General features: G+C 40.9%; 1 protein-coding gene across 1 annotated transcript; it reads left to right on the plus strand.

Annotated features, from left to right (window-relative positions):
- The first annotated feature begins 4,233 nt into the window (after nucleotides 1-4,233).
- timp2b (TIMP metallopeptidase inhibitor 2b) lies at nucleotides 4,234-17,342 on the plus strand. Its single transcript, XM_080776833.1, has 5 exons — nucleotides 4,234-4,548; nucleotides 14,378-14,478; nucleotides 14,571-14,679; nucleotides 14,932-15,056; nucleotides 16,166-17,342. Exons 1-5 carry the CDS (start codon nucleotides 4,419-4,421, stop codon nucleotides 16,361-16,363), a joined length of 663 nt encoding a protein of 220 aa, XP_080632959.1. The 5' UTR covers nucleotides 4,234-4,418; the 3' UTR covers nucleotides 16,364-17,342.
- The last annotated feature ends 487 nt before the right edge of the window (nucleotides 17,343-17,829 follow it).

Here is a 17,829-nt window from a genome sequence, read left to right on the forward strand (position 1 = left end):
CATATCATATTTATTACATGACGATTGATGTTCATTTCAAAATTCCCCCAAAGTGTGTTGTGGGTTTCATAGATAGGGCAGCTATTCCCAACCTCTGGGCCCTCAGGATATTGCAAGTGGGCCCTCAAATAATTAGCAAAACAACAAGGTTTTATTGAGGTAATACAGCATTATTATGAAATATGAATAAAGTATACTACATTATAGTTCCATTGATTCAAGGTGGAACACAATTGATTGATTGGTCATTACGCGACCCAACTGACCACTTAACATGGCAGTCTAACAGATGCCCTCGCCCTGTTAAGTGATCAAATGGGTGGGCCGGGAACGGGAACACTTGAGATTTTCAAGTGGGCCCTGATCCAGAAATTGTTGGGAACCACTGAGTTTGGGACATAAATCCAGCTTTTCACACCTGCAGAGCACTATAGTCTGCTATTTACATTATAGTACAGCATGCCAACTGTTTCTCCTCCTTGGAAGACATTCCTCAGAAATCCTCCTCATACCCGTGGGCTTTCTCCTTTGCGAGAAAGCCCACGCCCAAGGTTACGGCATCCCCTAATATTGCAGTGGTACCGCCTGCAAAGGGCAAACGGAAATGAGTGTGCACTGATTTACTGGAGGCACACTCATTTGGGATTTCGTAGAAGGGAAAGTTCCAAATCGGGTGTAAACACAGTGAATATACTGAATACCCTGGTTATTTGGTCATAATTACGAGAGCTCCAGTGGAATAGTCTGGACTCTCCACTGCACTGCACTCCGGACATGCACCAGACTGGTGGTGATTCACGCTCACATCGTGACAGCACACTGCGGGCACTGTCGACCCCAAACCTCTGATGCCATTGCTGTGTGTTTTTCCGACAGATGTTTTCCCTCTCCTCGCCGTCCCTCAAGTGGAATCACACAATACAGAGCCATTGTCTCATTATCACAAATGAAAATATGAATAGCTTTTGCTGGTGAATGGGGGATTACGGGAATTGTACTAAACTGTATGTGGGCTGCGGCTGGCTCACATCGAAGGAAGAGAAAACAAGGGTGGTGTGGAGGAGTGGGAAAGGGCTTGGGAGTATCGCATGAAAGGTGGAGGGCAGGGTGGTGGTCAGGTCACTGTGGAGACTCACTGCCCCTTGTACAGTGTGCAGGCAATATAGGGGGGGCTGAGGTCAGAGGATGTGGGTCACTGCCACAGCGCCCACCAGTTCCCACAATGAGACCCTCTTTTTCAGTTTTGCTGGGCTCTTCCTTTTGAGAATATTCCTGGCCCTTGCAAGTCTGTAATTTAGGCTCTGGAGGTTCAGCCATTTCTAAGCCCCTCTGGGTGTTTGTAGTACGTAATGTACACATATGAGGCTGCTTGCATTGCACTTCTTTGACAAACCCACCCTCTACGGACAAATGAAAACCTCATGATGATACCATAAAGCAGATCTAAACTGGTGAATAAAGTCCTGTTCAACCCTGAGTCGTAGTATGCGGAAAAACAATCTAACAAAAGAATAATAATATATTGATTACACATTTTTAGGAATGTTCGATCACTGTCTATATTGACTGCTAGTCAAATGCAGTGAGTTGGGGAAGAATATTCCTACTACAACCACGATACTTAATTTGACTGTGTATTCTGCTCATAAGCAAAGGAAAATGAATTCTTAAAGGAAACAAATTCTTAGAAGTCATTCCTGTAATGGGAGGCACGTGCAAATCCCCTACTTATCTTCTATGAAGGTTCTGAGGTCCAGGTGGGAGGTGGAGGACTCGGCGCACCGCCCAGGAGCCAGAGGACATGCCTGCAAGACCACATCAGTAGGTATCTCAGTGCAAAGGAAGCCAGCTGTTTTGACAGGGGGCGGCAGGCTTTGCCCAGGAATAGATGTCTGCAGTTGTCCTGATGGCTTTGGCATACATGCGGAACAGAGACCAAAGCATATTTCAATCCCCACTTGATCTGGGATGTGTCACTTCCTTTCATGCGTCTCAACCCCACCAACACCCACCCCATATACATGCCATGTCCGTGGCGTGCTGTCGCCCGTAGCATGTCCACTGTCTTTGGTAACTTCCGCTCTGCATGTGAGTCATGCGGCTTCACCAAACATAGGGAGTTTCCTAATCACTTTTACTTGAAAGGGGAAGTTGATTACTCAAGGAGTCTCCATTGAGACTCCGCTGGTCATCATCATTATATGCGGAAAAAAACGAAACAAATCTCCAATAAATTCAAGGCTTCATGGGGTGTGTAACTGATAGAATATAGAAAGAAAGTAATTTTTGGGGTGAACCTAGTCCTTTATTATAATGGTCAGGCATAAATGAGCAATCCATTGCCACAACACAAGTGACCAATCTAGGAAGGCAAAGAGGGGACATTAGGAGTTGGTGTCCAATTCATGTCCCTCTTAACATCTCCCTGGCTCTTTTTGATAAAGTCAAGTAACAGGGACCCGTGGAAAAGCAACCAAGCAAAAAATCCTAAACTATGGAAAAGAGTGGAAATATTTACTGGAGAGCCCAACAGACCGGCAGCAAGGGGCCAAATATGATGTCAGGGAGCAAGGAAGGAGCCCACAGCAGATACAGTCCCTCTCTCTAGTATCCTCTTTCATTATTCAACATCATCATCATCATCAACCCTGATAGTTACACACCATGCCCTCACTGTGATCTCTGCTCTGGAGCCAGAGTCAACACTGCAGGCCACAAAACCCAAACTGCGAGATCCTCATTTTCCTGAGGTGGTGTTGTTGCAGTATTGAACTTTCCAACAAAGAAGCCATCCATCCACTTTTGTGCATGTGCAAGGGATGAGAAATGACCCAGGAATTTTGACTATAGTGTAGCATAATGTTTCTTTCATTAGAGCACAAGCAGCACAGAAGGGAGGAAGGTTTGGGTAGCTTACGTTAGGGGAATCGCCACCAGATTGAATCTATTAACTTTAAGGGGATGATGTCACTTCTCTCCGCGTCCCCCCCACCCCAACCCACCACACACACACACACACACACACACACACACACACACACACACACACACACACACACACACACACACACACACACACACACACACACACACACGCGCACGCGCACATCCACACAGGCATGCACAAACGCACGCACACACACACACACACACACACATGCTCTCTCTCTCTCTCTCTCTCTCTCTCTCTCACACACATGTACACACATGTACACACATGTACACACACACACACACACACACACACACACACACACACACACACACACACACACACACACACACTGCACACACACACACACACACACACACACACACACACACACACACACACACACACACACACACACACACACACACACACACACACACACTCCTTCTTCCTTTTTTTGCCTTTTCATGTGTTGCAGTGTTTTTAACAGCTAATTAAATTTAGCTTGCCTAGCATATAGAAGTCTGAACACATCACAGGGAACTGAAGTGCTTCTTTGTAGGTCTATATATATAATATGTTGAAATCACATTTTTAAATTATAACCAATCATAGTAATAGCATACACATATTAACACTTGGACTCCTCCACAGTCCACAAAATGGCCTGTAACAGTCTAATGTAAGGAACAGTTAACAAGAATTAATCCATCCATATGTGATGGATGAAAACATATCCTAACTGAAAACCCAAACAAAAAAAGATGACAGCATTGTTTGATTTGACTACATATAGGATACTGTATCAAGAGTAAAGCAGATTTTAAAACTAAAATGACATGTATGTAAAGGTTAATTGGCTACAACAGAAAACGAACAGGCTGTATTGTCCTTTGCAACAAGTAGCCTCACACAGCCTGTTCATTTTCTGATTAATTGAAAATTGAGGACCCTGGCCTGATGTAAACAACTCTTAGTGCTTTTCCTGGTTTTATCCTCTTAGCAGATTTTGTATTGACCTGTACTTTCGTTGAACTGTACCCATTGTACAAACTGTTAATTAAATGTCAAATCAATCAATCAATCAATCAAAGGTCTGTGCTTACCATACGCCATACGTTATTTTCCATAATAATTATGAAGTAATACACAGTGTTATGATTAAATCACCATCATTTTATATTCACCTATACGACTAAGAGATGCTCATCTCAAGACTCACTGGCTGAATCCACAACAGGGGAGGAGCTCAGGCTGCCTGCAATAAAACGCGACCGCTACCGACAGCAGAGACAAAAACACATTGGAACTGAAGGAGACGTCTGTCTGTGTGTCTGCAGTCTGTTATAGAATGAACACATTCCTGAAGCAGGAGCAGTGAAGCAAGTGGACCCTCTTTGATGAGAGTAGTTTGAAACTGCGGACGGATTTGTTCTGATTTCTTTGTATTTTTTTGTTCATATTTTATAAACACACATTTCCAAACATGACTTGGACGGTTAGCAGTTGTTTTGTCACCCTGGTCGTCCTGTTCCTTTGGCGGGTGGAAGAGATTGCAGAAGCGTGCAGCTGTTCCCCTGCGCATCCTCAACAGGCGTTTTGCAACGCAGATGTCGGTAAGTAGCCGCTGCCTAGCTGATGCCTAAACGCATTGATTCAACAGCCTCTGACTCCATGGGGACATGAGACATGACTATACTAAGGATAGTGTTGACATATACTCACACTACGGCTATTTAAATATAGGCCCATCCATTTCAACCATTTGTCCTTGCTGCCCATTAATTTGAAGATTGTCCTGAGACTGACCCAGATACATTTATTAACCAATAAATCAATTTGGATTGAATTAAATAGGCTACATTTAAATGATCTGACTAGAATAAAGTAAAAACCACAGGTTATAGCAATGTATCTTTCTTGTATCCTATTTATCGTCCTATTTAAAGGTGCTGTTGTATACGTTTGTCTTCTCTTTCGGTTTTCCTTTAAGAGGTTCAAGATCTTATAGAGGTTATAGTCTACATCACTCCAGACTAGAGTGTTTGTTTCCGGGCCTTCCCATCTCCCCGGCTCTTTAATAAATCGAAAGTGGCTCAACAATAATTACAATTTCAATTCAATCAGGAGAGTTTAGCCTGGAACTCACCTATGCTTTTTATGGCATAGGCAGCTCCCGATCTATGCGCAGCTGCGCGACATGAGACTATAAATTACTTAGAGCGACAGAGAGAGGAGCGTGTGTGTGTCAATTTTACAAAGGTGCAGACAGTCAGAAATCAGCAGAGAGTGAGCAATGTTTGCGCTACTCTATGCCGAATTGAAGTGGACTCAGATCCAGACTTTTTTTTCCTCCCTGGAAATAAAAACGTCTGGGTTTCCGAGGCTACTCATTTATAAGCTTCAAATTGTAGTGATCCATTCCCGATGTTGTCTGCTGCTGCTCACTTCACTTCTTTGTATACCACATCCAATTCACTTGCCCTTCATCCATGAGTTCTCTCTCCTGGCTGGATGAAAGGGGGATCCCAACCTGAACTGAACATTTACTTTCTCTGCAGTTTCATCCCAGGTCCATTCACAGTTCAATCTCTTTATCTCTTTACTTTTTGGATCTTTCTTCTAGGTCTTCTAGATCTTTCTAGATCTTATTGTATGTGTTCACGGACAGGACAGGACAGGACAGGACCATTTTGAAAGAGAATGGTTGAACTCTTTCATTTGCTCTGCCTGTTATACGGTGATAACGATGTGTATATGCATTACAAAACTCCTACCATAAAGAACAGTGGTTCTCAACCTATGGGTCGGTTATTTATTTATTTATTTATTTTGGGGGGAGGGGGCGTATGCTATTGTTTCATTGACCCATATGTGATTTAAATAAACTTTGAACAAAAAAGTAAATCAACAAACATATTATAAGAACTGGCCAAACATTGGCCAACGCCTTGCAAGTGTTGCGAACTTGTAGATATGCTATTTTCACAGTAGCTGTGAAACCGACCCCCCACCTTGACAAGCACCTGACCCAAGTGCTTGTCAGGGTGGGGGGGTCACCAGTTCAAATATGATTATTTTGGAGGGTCCCCAGTTCAAATATGACATTGATTCTTTTTGGGGGTCGTGGGCCATGTAAGTTGTGTGAAGTCCACAAGATGGGAACATATTTCAGCAGCTCACCAATTTCACCATCATTTGCCATGCTGGAGTGACCAAGTGTTTGTGAGCGAGTGGCCGAGATTTTGGGTATTGGAATTTGGCTTATGTTTCCCCCCATTTATATGACTGTTGACAAACCATTGCCTGTTGGTGCCGTGCAACATTGGCCTCATGTTACAGTTAACAGTGAGCAGCCTGTCTAACTATTTAAATTGAGGTTTGCTGAGGATCTTTTTTCTTGGTTGTGAGCTGGCTGAGCGTGTGGTATGTTACAGTAGCTGACTTATTTAAAGGTTTCCCTTTACCATTGGATTCCATGGCTGTGAAGCCTGGAAAAATCACTAAATGCAGTAAGTTATGCTATAAAAGGAGAGGGAACTTCTGCATTTTTTTCTCATCAGAGATCAGGAAATTGATCATCTCTCAAACTTCTGTTTTGTCAACTTTGAGAGAATATTATGTCAAGTTTAATTTGGTGGACTGTGGATGGAACCACATAACACAACACAGTGATTAGCACTGTGTTTTATTGAATTTGTGTCGGGTGGCTCAGTCGGTAGAGCCCTTCGTTGGTCATGGGTTCGAACCCGCCGACTCAGCGTATGAGTAGCATGCATGGCTTGATGTTGTGCGGTAAGTACTGGGAGCTGATGGTAGGTGTTGTGCTCCACCTCAGCATTCCATCTCAGACTCCCACACCTTGACTGATACCGACAATAAGTCTCTTTGACTCACTGAATTAATATTGAATAACTTTCATTGACTGCATTGTTTCCAAATATTTCTTGGAGAAGAACCCCATGCTCTCTTGTAGAAAAGGACTGCATGGGCTCAAATCTTCATTGATTCAAAGGGCAAATGATCAAAGTCACTGCATCGACTTGTTGTGAGTATTAAGAAAAGATGTCCACCAGTTATTTTAGTTAAGTTTTGTGAAATTGAAAACTGGCCAATATAAAAACCTCACATTTTCTAAATCAAATCACAAAATCATATTGAAAATACCCATAACGCAATGTCCCATGATCCATGGTTCAATAAATAACTAAGATTATGTTAATCGCAGTATAAAGTTATAAACATAATATAAACTATATCCCTTGACCAGATTTGGTTTTTGTTCAACATTGCAACAACACAACACACATTTGCAAGGCTATATCTAGCATTCTGGCTACTGTGGAAGTCAGTCTTGTAGACATGAGCCTTATTAGCAATGGATCCTGCTGGATCATGTTATGCCTCCACACACAGTAAAATAATGTGTTAATCTAACTGTGGAAATGGACCAAAATTGACCTGTATGTGTAGAGTTAAATTAATAAAGAGGTTATTGGTATACTGACCTTGGCCTTCTCAGTGAAGAGGGATTTGTCCAGAAATCCAGAAAGGGATTGTTTTCCACCGGGGAAAAAAATACTTTTAGTTACTCCACTGCGCCCTCTGCCGATATTGCCAAGAGAGAACCCTCATAGAGAAAAATGTCCTCTGGTGAAAAGAAATCCCTTCCTGGCAAAAAAAGTACATTTTATACTTGTGGTGGGGGGCTCAGAGTGCTTCCACTAAGGAAAGTAGGCTTTCTAATAACACGGCCCGCCTTTGTATTGGTGAGTAGGTGAAACGTTCTTTTTATTTTCGTAACAGAGGAGCGGTTGGTCCGCGTTTCATGCGAGCCAGGAAATAGAATGGTCGCATAGCCTCAATGCAACGGCAGTGAAGTTCAGGAGGCTATGGACCAGAGCTAGGCCCATACAAGCATCCACCACTGCCAAGGTGGGTGGAATTTGCTTTCAGCAAAGCATGGCATTTAGCTCCGTTCTGGCACCAAAGATGGAACCAACATTATCATGATGTTGGACACACAGGACACTGTTTTATAACTTTAATTAAACTCGCAATAAGTAAAGTTCCAGACATAAACAAGAAAGCTGTATAAGGCCATAAATAATTTGCAATGGGATCAAACAGTCTAAATGGAAAATGCTGGATAGATTTACACTCGTCATTTAGTAGAATATCAGCCTTTCTTGCACAACCCTTTCTAGCACAATTCTAGGTTTCTCAAACTTTAGCTGACTCATTATAATTTTTTTCTCATTCAAATTTGATTGATTTTAGATAAAGTAGAACATATCATTTTCAACGGATTTAACTCTAAGAAGGCCACCCTTTGGCCCTGGGCTTTTGCTCGACCTAGCTTGTGAAACTATCAAATTGGATTTAGTTTGGTTGGAACTAGGGCTGGGACTCGATTAAATAAATTAATATAATTAATTCAAGGCATTGTATTTGTAATTAATGAATAAAAATGAATCGCATTTTAATCGCCTATCATATTTGACCACCCGAGAAGCTTTTTTATTTTTCAATAAAATTGGATTTTGCTATATTTTGCTATTTTTTAAAATATAGATTTCCCATCCACTGGGCCAAGCAAAGTGGTCTGATCGACTTCTTCTCCCATTGCGTGCACCGGTATGATTGTTAGGCCTGAAATTCATCCTAGTGAGAAATATTCTGTGTTCAAAAACTAAGCGTATTTATTTTGTTTAAGCGCTTTATTGTTTCTGCATTTAATTAATAGAAATTAATCCGTTTAAGTCCCAGCCCTAGTTGGAACATATTGTTCATCAACCAAGGCACTGATCGTGGTCAAAATCTCACATAGAATGCTCTGGACTGGACACAAATCTTTGCGTGATAATGACAAGATAGAAACATCTGGATAAGAAACATATTACAAGAACATGCAGCTTTCATTAAAAAACAAACAAAAGAACTGAGGTTCACAAACACTGCCTTGGGGAAACCTCTTCAGCTTAATATCAGACAGCTTACTTATAATACAAAATGTCTGGTCCCTAATTGACAGGCAGGAAACAAGCCACTTGACTGCAATCAATTAATCCTCAAGGACTTTAGCGTACTAAGTAGTAGCACGTGATTGTGTCAGAAGATATTACACAAGATATTATACATATATGTATAAGTGATACCACAGATTTAGAAAAGTCTACTCAAGTTATAAGTATAACTACTTAGGCTTAAGGCAACCGCATGAACTGTACCATATCAGGCTTTCACTTTGTTACAATGAGCGTCCAGGTGAAATGCCACATCCAGTTGTAGGTTCCAGTCCTATATTGTTCACGAGCAATGATATAATGCTCATAAGACAAAACACTTCATCATGAGAATGGATGGAACAGAAGCAAAACAACCTTCTCATCAAGACAGAGCACTTAATCATGAAAAAGGATGGACAGAAGCTAAAAAAAATCCCCATAAATTGAAATCACTTCCATGCACAGTAAACTCCTGGAGGTTAATTTAACAGAGTAAAATTGGCATTCAGTATTGTTGGCAGTGTGTGTATGTGTTTGGCTTGAGGCAGCGTAATGCTGCTGGTCACATATTTATTGGGAATTATATTTGACCTTTGTTGGAGTGATTTGTAGTATATGTAGCTACCTGTGCAGCTCTGGGAAGAAAAGAGTGCAAATCATCTCAGGACTTGAAAGGTGGCTGATGCTAGCCTGATTTCCGCTGGAGGAAGAGCCTTGCAAGCTGTGTAAACAGAGGAGACGTTTAAACCAGTGCACAGTTCTTTTTGCGGTCCAAATTGTATGTAGGCCAGCTCTCAGTACAGCTTCTCAGTGCAGCTCAACACTGATAACCATCTGTTTCATCCACAACCATAGCATTCTTTTTTAACTGTTTGCATTAATTGTTGCTAATTCATCAAAGAAAGCATGTGGGGTGAAGAGTTTAAAAGAAAATGATTGAATATGGTCCATTTAGCACTGCTGTAATTCCCATGGGCAGGTTGTTTAAAAATAATGTCTGTCAAAAATCAGGCACGTCTGACTGGATCAGATCTCCAAGCACCAGGTTATCATATTTGATATGTGTAGCGGGCAGATCATTTGTTTTTATTTAAATCAATAGCTTTCCAAAAATTGCCTGGGTTAGAATAGAAGCTAGTGATAAGATCTAGAAAGTATTTTGACTTGGCCGTCTGGCAGAGACCAAGCACTATACCTTTGTTTAAATAAGGCTGATTAACTCCTGGCAGAACCAAGGTGTTGATCTGTCTTTGACCTTTTTTTCTATTGAAAGGTGCCGTTATTTGGTGTGTTAAAATAACTGTCCCCCATCCTGATAAACGCCTATGGTGGGGCATACATGTGCGTGTGTAACATGCACGTGCATGAATGGTTAGAAATTAATTAATTTCAGGGTCATGGTTTGGGTGTTTGAAAGATATGGTCATTCATTGACATGTTACTGTAATGCAACTATTCTTTTTCGTAACTAGTATAGTGACTCTTGGATTATTTCCAATTCAATAATACTACTACTGAAATTTAACAGCAAACATATGGGATATAGCCTACTGTATGAAGATTGGTAAAAAACTAATGTCAAAAAAATTGTGACATTTGTCACATTTGCGGTTCTGAAGTGATTCAAATTTTGGGTCGTTTAGACGATGCTTTCATGATTTGTGGCATTTGTATTAATTTATTGCATGACAGGGGAACAGCATTGGTCACCCAATAAACAACAACAATCCCGGGCTGATGATATTTATAGAGGGGCTGCAAATACAGTAGATATCATATTAAATTGCTCAATTTTGTTCTCGGACTGATTTTGTGTGGCTTTGCGGGAGCAGATGGGTGACTCTTCGGGACTTTAAAGGCCCTGCAATTACATGACAAGTGTTGCTGCCGAACGGAAACCATGTATGGAACCATGCATGTATTTCAGGAAATAGAAAAAATATCCTGCATTCAAATGGATCTACAGTAATCATTTTCATCACAACACTCTTGTTAATGCGTTTCTTTGGTTAAGGCATATCTTTGGTCCTAACAGTACGACACACCTAACGGCCATGTATGTGTCTTAACCGGCCACATATGCGTCTTAACCAGCCACGTATGTCTGAGCCACGGGTGAGTCTTAACCGACGATAAAGTATAAAATAGCCTGACAGCAACGATTTGCAATTTGTTTTATATTGTTTGTGAAACTGAAGAAATAGCCAGTAGGCTACGCTCCGGCTCCTTAGCTACAAAGTCTTTGTCATTGTCTTTGGGGAAACTTTGCCACAGTAAAGATTGTCATTTCCGGCAAGAACTGTGTCTTGGCTCCTAATGGTCAAGTAACTGACACACAACCACACATACGGTGATGATTGACCTGTCCTTAATGTCACCTCTATCTTGCTCGTTGAACAAGCACAGCACATTGTTTCCGTGGCATCATGGGGTGGGAAATTTCTGGATGAGTCATTTAGTGGTCTCTATAGGTTACCAAAAGAGCACAGGAATAGGAAAAACGGCTGGGAGTCCAAGTGCTTTACTTTTGAACACATGTTACTTTTCCAGCAGTTCCACTGCTGAAAGAAAGTCCTTATGTCACTGATTTTCTCCACTGCAATTCAAATGAGTCAATTACAAGGTGGCCTTTATCTCTCTATAACTTGTTATGGTATTTTGTCCAAGTGCTGGCAATCTACACTACAGTATCAAACTTTATAAACATTAACCTAAAACCTGTTATAGTTGACCAACATAGCCATATAGAACAAAACTGGTTTGTTGTCCAATTTTAAACACTTTAAAGCTGGCGTCTATATTTTAGGCATGCCATTCTAGGTGAATTAAACTGTGTCGGCTCAGTTGCTAGAGCTCTCACCATTGGACCACAAGGTCACAGGTGTGGCACTCTACTTCAGCAAATCCAGCTCCCAGGGGTCTAGCGCATTGTAAAGGGGCACTATAGACTGATACCGACTTCTCCCGACTTCTTACTTATATTAAGTGGTTACGGTCTAAATTAGAAGATGATCTCTCATCTTTCTGCATCTGCGGTTGATTTCCAAATGAGGCGAAACCATTCTGATAAAAGCATATACATTATTTATTGTTTTAATCTTGAATTGTCAATCAAGTCAACTCTGGGAGAATGAATGATTTTATCATTGGTTATTTGGAAGTTATCTACTTGACGCGAGATGCTGCTAGTGGATATATGATTTTTTTTTTTTTACCTGACGTACTTTGGAACTATGAGGAGTGTATGTGTGATTCTGCACACACTCCGTGAAAGGGGATCACCGATGTTCCCGTAACTAGAAGTGTTTTTGAGTAAATTAGTTTTTCTTTTTGTATATGTCCTCTCTTCATAATGTAAATAGTATCCCAAGCGGCACACTTTACTACTTATTTTGATGGAAATAACCGAATTAGCACTAAAACCCAACACCCATTGAGGGGTTATGGTAGGGGAAATAGCCAATAATACGCTTTTGCACAAAATAACACCTGGACCTCTAGTCCGAAATTCTCCTTTCCTTTGTGACCCAAAACGCATCTTTAGTATTGTGGGTGTGTATGGCTATGGAAAGTGGGTTCATTCCACACCTGCATGCCTGATCATGCTATTCCCTCCTTACCTGTGTTTGTAGCCTGTATAGGCTACAAACACGGGATATGTCAAACTCAAGGCCCGGGGGCCAAATCAGGCCCGTGAATGAATTATCTTTGGCCCGCGGGATGATATTGAATTAGTATTAGAACTGGCCCTCTGGTATATTGCACGGACCACCATAATTCTACAAGTCCCACAATGCACTGCGAGTGCATTGGCACGTAACGAGGGCCCGCAAGCGCAAGACTGCGTCTTCTCTTCACTATTGATCAGCAACTTTCAGCTACCCCTCTCCCCATAAATGGCTAAATGAAAGGTGGACTCTGAAAACATTGGTTTTCAAGTCAGGTGGGAGGCAGAGGGCAAACCTCTGTGGGTCTTCTGTGTGGAGACAGTGTGGCTGTAATGAAAGAATATCACCTAAGAACCTTGACTATGATAAGAAATTAATGCAACTGATTTGATTTACTTTCTCATTTTACTATGAAAGCAGTGCTTGGTGAGGATTATAGAACAGGAAACTGAGCTTAATAATAATAATGCATTTTCAGTTTTTAATGCATTTACTTTTTTGCTGTTTGCCTGGGACGTCCTCATGACCGGTGCCCATTTGTTGAAACATAGTCCGGCCCTCGACTTGTACCATTTTTTTAAATTTTGGCCCACTGTGTATTTGAGTTTGACATCCATTGTTTATACACACACTTCTCTTTCTTTCTTCTTCCCTGTTTTTTCCCTCCTGCCAACCATTGACTCTTTATAGCCTTAAAAGGTAATGTTCCCCAAGTATCTATTGTAATCAAATTAGAGCACATATGGTTCACAGCCTCGTCCTTTGGTCAAATAAAAACCCTGAAAGGATCTTTTTTAGTAAGGCTAGGGCTGGTCTGAGGATGTCAGCAGCTGCCACCTAACTGCAAGCATGCAGACATCTGGTAAACGTTAGTGCTGTCGCTTGTCTCCATCCTTTGCTTAAAGCTGAGTGTGATGTGGTTGAACGTATTTCATGCATAGGAAGATAGTAATAATACTCAGGCCGTAACAATTTTCAATTACACAACAGATTAAGGTCCTACTTATCCTGTGATCAGAATGAAGGAATTCAAATGTGCATGTTGCCAAATGTAAAAGCTCTGCCTTAGTCATTATTATGTGTATGTTTGAAATCATACAATACACAGAGTGCTACTGTAAATAGAACAGGTAAATGGGTGATTTGATTTACATGGGTTATGTTTTATATTGGATCGAGAGTATTTATCCTCGCTGTTGCTCAAAAGCTCACTCGCTTGGCTACGATTAGGTTTTTCCATTTAGATTTGTTTTCATTTCTGAACCTCGTGGTATCTTCAATCTGAAGCTGAGAGTGCACAAGAGTGAAGAAGGGCAGGCAGAGAAGAGAGGGAGGGAGAGAGAGAGAGAGAGAGAGAGAGGTCTATATGCATGTCAGCACCTCTGCGCAGACAGAAAGGCAGGTCGGTCGTCGACTCGGCAGGGGCTGGGGGCAGTTTAGTTCAGCTTTTCAAAGATTGCTGACTGGCTTCCGCCTGTGTCGGTTCAGGAGCCTGGGAGCAAAGCGGCACACATTCCACTCTCTGACTGCAGCTGATGAAACACTCATGGCTCCCAGTCTTCCCAGCAGATGGTAACAGAAAACTCTTCATATCCAAGCCAACAGCAGTGTATAAATTGACCATTTTTACGAGCTCTGGGTTAAATGAACATTCCAGATTAATACTGTGTGGCACGCCAAATCTGCGCAGAGCAGTGATCAGATACAGACAGACAAGAGAGTCTAAAATGTGTTGCTGAAATAAAACCATGAACATTTGTTCTTTACAGTGATCAGGGCAAGGGTGGTCGGAAGGCAAGAGGTTGATGCCGGAAACGACGTCTATGGCCATCCAGTCAAACGCATCAAGTATGACATCAAGCAGATCAAGGTAAACTTACATCTCATGGCTGGGTGAGGTGCAACACCATGAAGAACTATTTGTTTGATGATGGATTATATTCTCTTTGTGTAAACTGATAGATGTTCAAGGGTCCTCAGCAGGATGTGGATGCTATCTACACCGCACCCTCCTCTGCAGTGTGTGGTGTGAGTCTGGAGACCAATGGCAAGAAGGAATATCTTTTCACAGGTAAACTGAGACCACATCACATTACATGTATACTCACTATTGAGCCTCGATAATCAAATGTTCATACGATGCAAGGGGTTTTTCTTTGTCCTTTCTTTGTCCTTACCAATAAGAATTCCAAAGTGCGAGTTGTATTTCATTGCTTCTGCTATACTATTTCCACGCTGAAATGTTGGTGTGTCAACTACAGTCAATGTAATATTGTTATTTTGCATATTTCTATGCTGACCCATTATACTCAAACTACTACAGGCAAACTGGAGACAGATGGGACCATGCACATCACACTATGTGATTTCATTGAATCCTGGGAAGACATGAGCGCTACCCAGAAGAAGAGTCTGATACAGCGATACGAGCAGGGCTGTGGCTGCAAGGTAAGAGAACGGATGTGGGGGTCAGAAACTAGCCATAGTGACTTGACAAAATAAATACATGTAGCCTACGTAGTTGAATCAATCGACTACTAGATTAGATGAATTAACGACTTAAAGCCCTACATATTGATATTTTTGCTATTATAACATGCCCAAACATTCTGAACACCAGGTTGAAAGTGGTTAATCAAGTGGTTAATGTAGAACATTGTGTTTGCTGCATGCAGAGAGCAGCCTTTTCAGGTTGGCGAGGTTGAGAACGGAACATTCCATTTTGAAATCAATTCCATGTTGAACAGGCCATTGTGAAATCAACATTAGTTGATTTCACAATGGCTACTGACTATTGGGCTTTAGACTTTAAGAAAGTAAAAGTAAAATAACTTATTTATCAAGAAATCAGTAATTCAGCATGTGGAAAAAAGCATAAAAAATGTCTTGGTCTATCAGTAATCTGACCGATTATTTAACTATGAGGGGACAGCCCATGTAGAGACAATACATCATTTATACATTTTTCAGTTCAATTTATTATAGTGCCGAATCACAAATTACATATAGAGCAATGACCTGATGCTGTCTCTTGCTCAACCTGAGCAAGCTTTTTTTTTACGGCGGTGCCAAAGAAGAATCTGAACCAGGCTCTACGGTGGGCGGCCAAAGAAAGAGAGTGAGAGAGAAGAGATAAATAGACAAAGTAAAGACAATAATCGATTGTTGCAGGCAGCCCATGTCACAGACTTTGTCATTGATTATAGTTTCTAGGTTTTGTATTTCTTTGAATTTTGTTCCCTGCAGTATTCTTGGTTCTACAGTATGTCTCTGTTTGCTCCAGCAGTATTTGACTTGTAATCACCTTCATGTGTATATCAGTCTTATTCCCAAGTGAGTCCTTATTGAGATCCTGTCACAGTTTATCTTGTTCACCTGTGTCCTGACTGCTGTATCCTGTAAAACACTCCCCCTCTTGTGTCCTGCATTTGGGTTCTCACCTCAGCAGCATGTTATGTGACAGACATAGTTCACTCATTTGGGTTCTCACCTCAGCAGCATGTGATGTGACAGACATAGTTCACTCACTAAACTTGATTGTCTTCCACGATCCTTAGATCACCCGCTGCACCTCCATCCCATGTATGATCAACTCCCCGGAGGAGTGTCTGTGGACAGACTGGGTGATCCAGAAGAGCATCAGCGGACCCCAGGCCAGATTCTTTGCTTGTATCAAGAGGAGTGATGGCTCGTGTGCTTGGTACAGGGGGTCGTCACCGCCCAAAAAGGAGTTCATGGATATCGAGGACCCTTAACTTCACCGACCATCACTGTTCTTCGATGTTACTGAGGATGTCTGCGATTTAAAATAACCTATACAGTCCCAAAATAAATTGTGTAATATCAGACCCATAGGGGTTGCACATCGATAACATTTTAACAATAAGCCTACATAAAAGCATTTATTGTTCAATAAAATAAAATGTCAGGCAAAAAAGAGGTCTAGTTTCAATCACACTCTGCCTGTTTATAAATAGACATCGTACAGCTGGCATCTTGATGTAGATTTTTTGTGACAGCGGTGCTATCACAAGAAAAACGAGTACCACTCATTTCTGTCCAAGCTGCTTCCATTATTATTAGTAAATGTACTTTATTTCTTGAACTCACATAAACAAAATCATCTAAATGAATTGCAAATCCGACTGCTCGGAGTGTGATGTTGATGACCACAATTCATGTGCCAGCCTGTGTACACTATTGATGCTTTTGGCATAGTTGTCTGACTGTTTTCTTAAAAAACAAATATTTTAATAGATGTAGAATGCACTTTGAACACAGTCGCTGCAGCATTCATATTTTCTATAATGATACATGTCTAAAACAAGGGGGTTGAATCCTCAAATTTGATGTCTGTTTGTTTTTTTGTATTACAGCTATGACAGTATAATTTTTGCTTTTCTTTTTGTGATGCCTTGGTTTAAGAGTATATTTTATTTAAGGAGGTTGGATGATACTTCACAATATCATAAAAAAGAAAAGAAAATTGAAGCATCTTCTTTGAAGAATCATGAAAATGACCATGAAATGGCTGTTTGAGGATAACTTTATGTAAAGGTCATCTCAAGTTTACAGATATGTGAAAAGATTGTTCTGTAAGCCTACCTGTTGATTATAAAGTAGAATGGTCTTGTGCTGGTTTCACATGAGACTTTGTTGAGAGAAGGCAACATTTTGCATGCACGAATAACTTAAACAATACTGTACAATTGACAAATAAAACACCAGAATTCCTATTGGTTTGATTTTTCCCCCCCATTGTACACAAGAAAACAGAAATCGAAATTGATCATTGCAGTAATCTGGTGCCCTCTGCTGGCAATGGTAAGCTATAGCATATAGCTATTCCTGTGTAGCCTAATTATTATGTGATAATAAAAAGCATAACTTGTTATGACATAATAAACATGCTTATGGGTGGGCAATAATTACAGCATTCAAAAGTTAATGTTTTTATGATTTGAGGTTGTCTTCAGTCACAACATCACAAGAGTGATGCATCATCTCGTTTGAAAACGACATAATTTAGTGACATAATCCATCGTTTATTATTCATTCTTTCTTTGAATGAAGGTGCTTTGATTACGAAAGTGTTTCGTTGATTCGCGTTTAGAACATCAAAGAAAAGCTGTAGACTAGACCAGAGCCTTAGATATAGACTACCTCGAGGCTCGAGTTATTATATGACGGCGCTATAAATGCGTTATATTAAACTCTAGAG

This window comes from Protomyctophum bolini (assembly GCF_963924005.1).
Source record: "Protomyctophum bolini genome assembly, chromosome: 11".
In the NCBI taxonomy this organism is placed as follows: Eukaryota; Metazoa; Chordata; class Actinopteri; order Myctophiformes; family Myctophidae; genus Protomyctophum; species Protomyctophum bolini.